At 37.3% G+C, this 1588-nt stretch overlaps 1 protein-coding gene across 1 annotated transcript; it reads right to left on the bottom strand.

The window, feature by feature from the left end:
- Positions 1-631: 631 nt before the first annotated feature.
- On the bottom strand, positions 632-1147 carry LOC116197618 (putative lipid-transfer protein DIR1). Its single transcript, XM_031527796.1, has one exon. The coding sequence runs from the start codon at positions 1093-1095 to the stop codon at positions 790-792; it is 306 nt and encodes a 101-aa protein (XP_031383656.1). The 5' UTR covers positions 1096-1147; the 3' UTR covers positions 632-789.
- Between the last annotated feature and the right edge of the window lie 441 nt (positions 1148-1588).

Raw genomic sequence — 1588 nt, 5'->3', positions numbered from 1 at the left:
CATATTTCATTACTTTTTTATTTTCATTCTTCTGTTACTTAGGTTGTATGTGAAACCTTATTAGAAGTCCACATCATTGGAAGGTATAGTGCTCTTAAAGGTTGTCTTGGAGCCCAAAAAAAAAAAGATGCTGCTGACTTGGAGAGTTGGGGCTCTAAAACCGTAACAGGAGCCCCATGAACAGGGTCACGGACCCAACGGGCCTCCAAACGCGATACTCAATTCTATTTTCATCCGAAATTTTGATTCCATCCAAAATATGATTTGTTTATGGTGTATAATTTACTCCACTTTATTTTTTTTTTCAATTCAATAATACAATAATTTCTCTTTTATCTTTTTTTTCAATATAATAATAAATTCTCTTGCCTACTTTTTCTTAACTACTATTACAATTAATTTTTTAATACTAAATTCTCTTAACTTTTCATTATTTTTTTGCAAGTTAATAACACAATCATTACTTTTTTTATCTTTTTCTTCAATTTAATAATAAATTATCACACATATTTTTTCTAGTCATTATTATAATTTCACTTAAATATGTATATAAATATTTGGAGTGGAGGGTAGTTAAACTTCACTCCATCACCAAACGCCACCTAAATCACTCCAAATAATCCACCGAAAATAAGCCCTATCAATTTGCAATATTTTCTCCACATACTAATTATATAAGTATCACATGACAACCTTTAATCATAAACATATTATAACAATCAACACGCTCGTTCATCATCGAGATTAATGTTATTATGGTCCCATCATCACGAAAGCTTCATCGATTGATTAGCAACTGGAAGGAGGAGGATGAGCAAGGTGGCACTTGTCAGGAATCTGAATGGCGAGCTTGGGGTCCACTCCGAGAGAAGGCAGCAAAGGTGAGTCTCGGTACGAGTACAGGCAGCAGAAGTCGGCATCCTTCATCGACGCACAGCACTCCGACGTTGGTGGTGGTGGGCTGGGTGGCTTAGCTGCCGGCAGGCAGGCCTGGAGCCCTGAGAGGGGGACGTTGCATATGGTAATCTCGGAGTTGGCCACGGCAGCCAACATGACCAGTACGGACACGATTACAATGTTAGCGCGGGTATCCATATCCGTTTGCGTTGTTCCTCTCTATCTTTATAATGCAATGGCTATATTATGGACTTTTTGCTGGTGACAGAGATTTGGGGCATGGAAATACGTTTATATAGCCAGACCAATTTATTTGGTACAGCGAAGGACAAACTTTTTCTGCCAAAAGAAATTTCCGACAATCATGGAAAGATTACCACAGAGTTTTAGGTTATAAATTAATGCTATAATTTATATATATAAGTTAATTTATGACCCTATTAAATGCTTACTGAATTGAAAAAAATAATCATTGTAAAGAAAATCTCCCTATTCACTATCTATATATATAATCTTGCCTCACGCGGGCCAAATAGGTTAGTCATGGGCCTAGCTTTTGCAAGGGACCCTCTTGGGTCCAAAGAAAAAACCGAGACCATGGCTAAGTCTTTTGGTATGTTCCCGGGTTTTTATTCACCCTCACATCTCGGGTTTTCACTCGATTCCGTGCCAAAATCATCAATATGAATCC

This window comes from Punica granatum, chromosome 2, assembly GCF_007655135.1.
Source record: "Punica granatum isolate Tunisia-2019 chromosome 2, ASM765513v2, whole genome shotgun sequence".
Classification (NCBI taxonomy): Eukaryota; Viridiplantae; Streptophyta; class Magnoliopsida; order Myrtales; family Lythraceae; genus Punica; species Punica granatum.
This window is presented reverse-complemented; position numbering and strand designations above follow the sequence as displayed.

Bases quoted from the DNA above. Each gene is read 5' to 3' on its own strand.
- LOC116197618 (XM_031527796.1), bottom strand. From the start codon at position 1,095: ATGGATACCCGCGCTAACATTGTAATCGTGTCCGTACTGGTCATGTTG.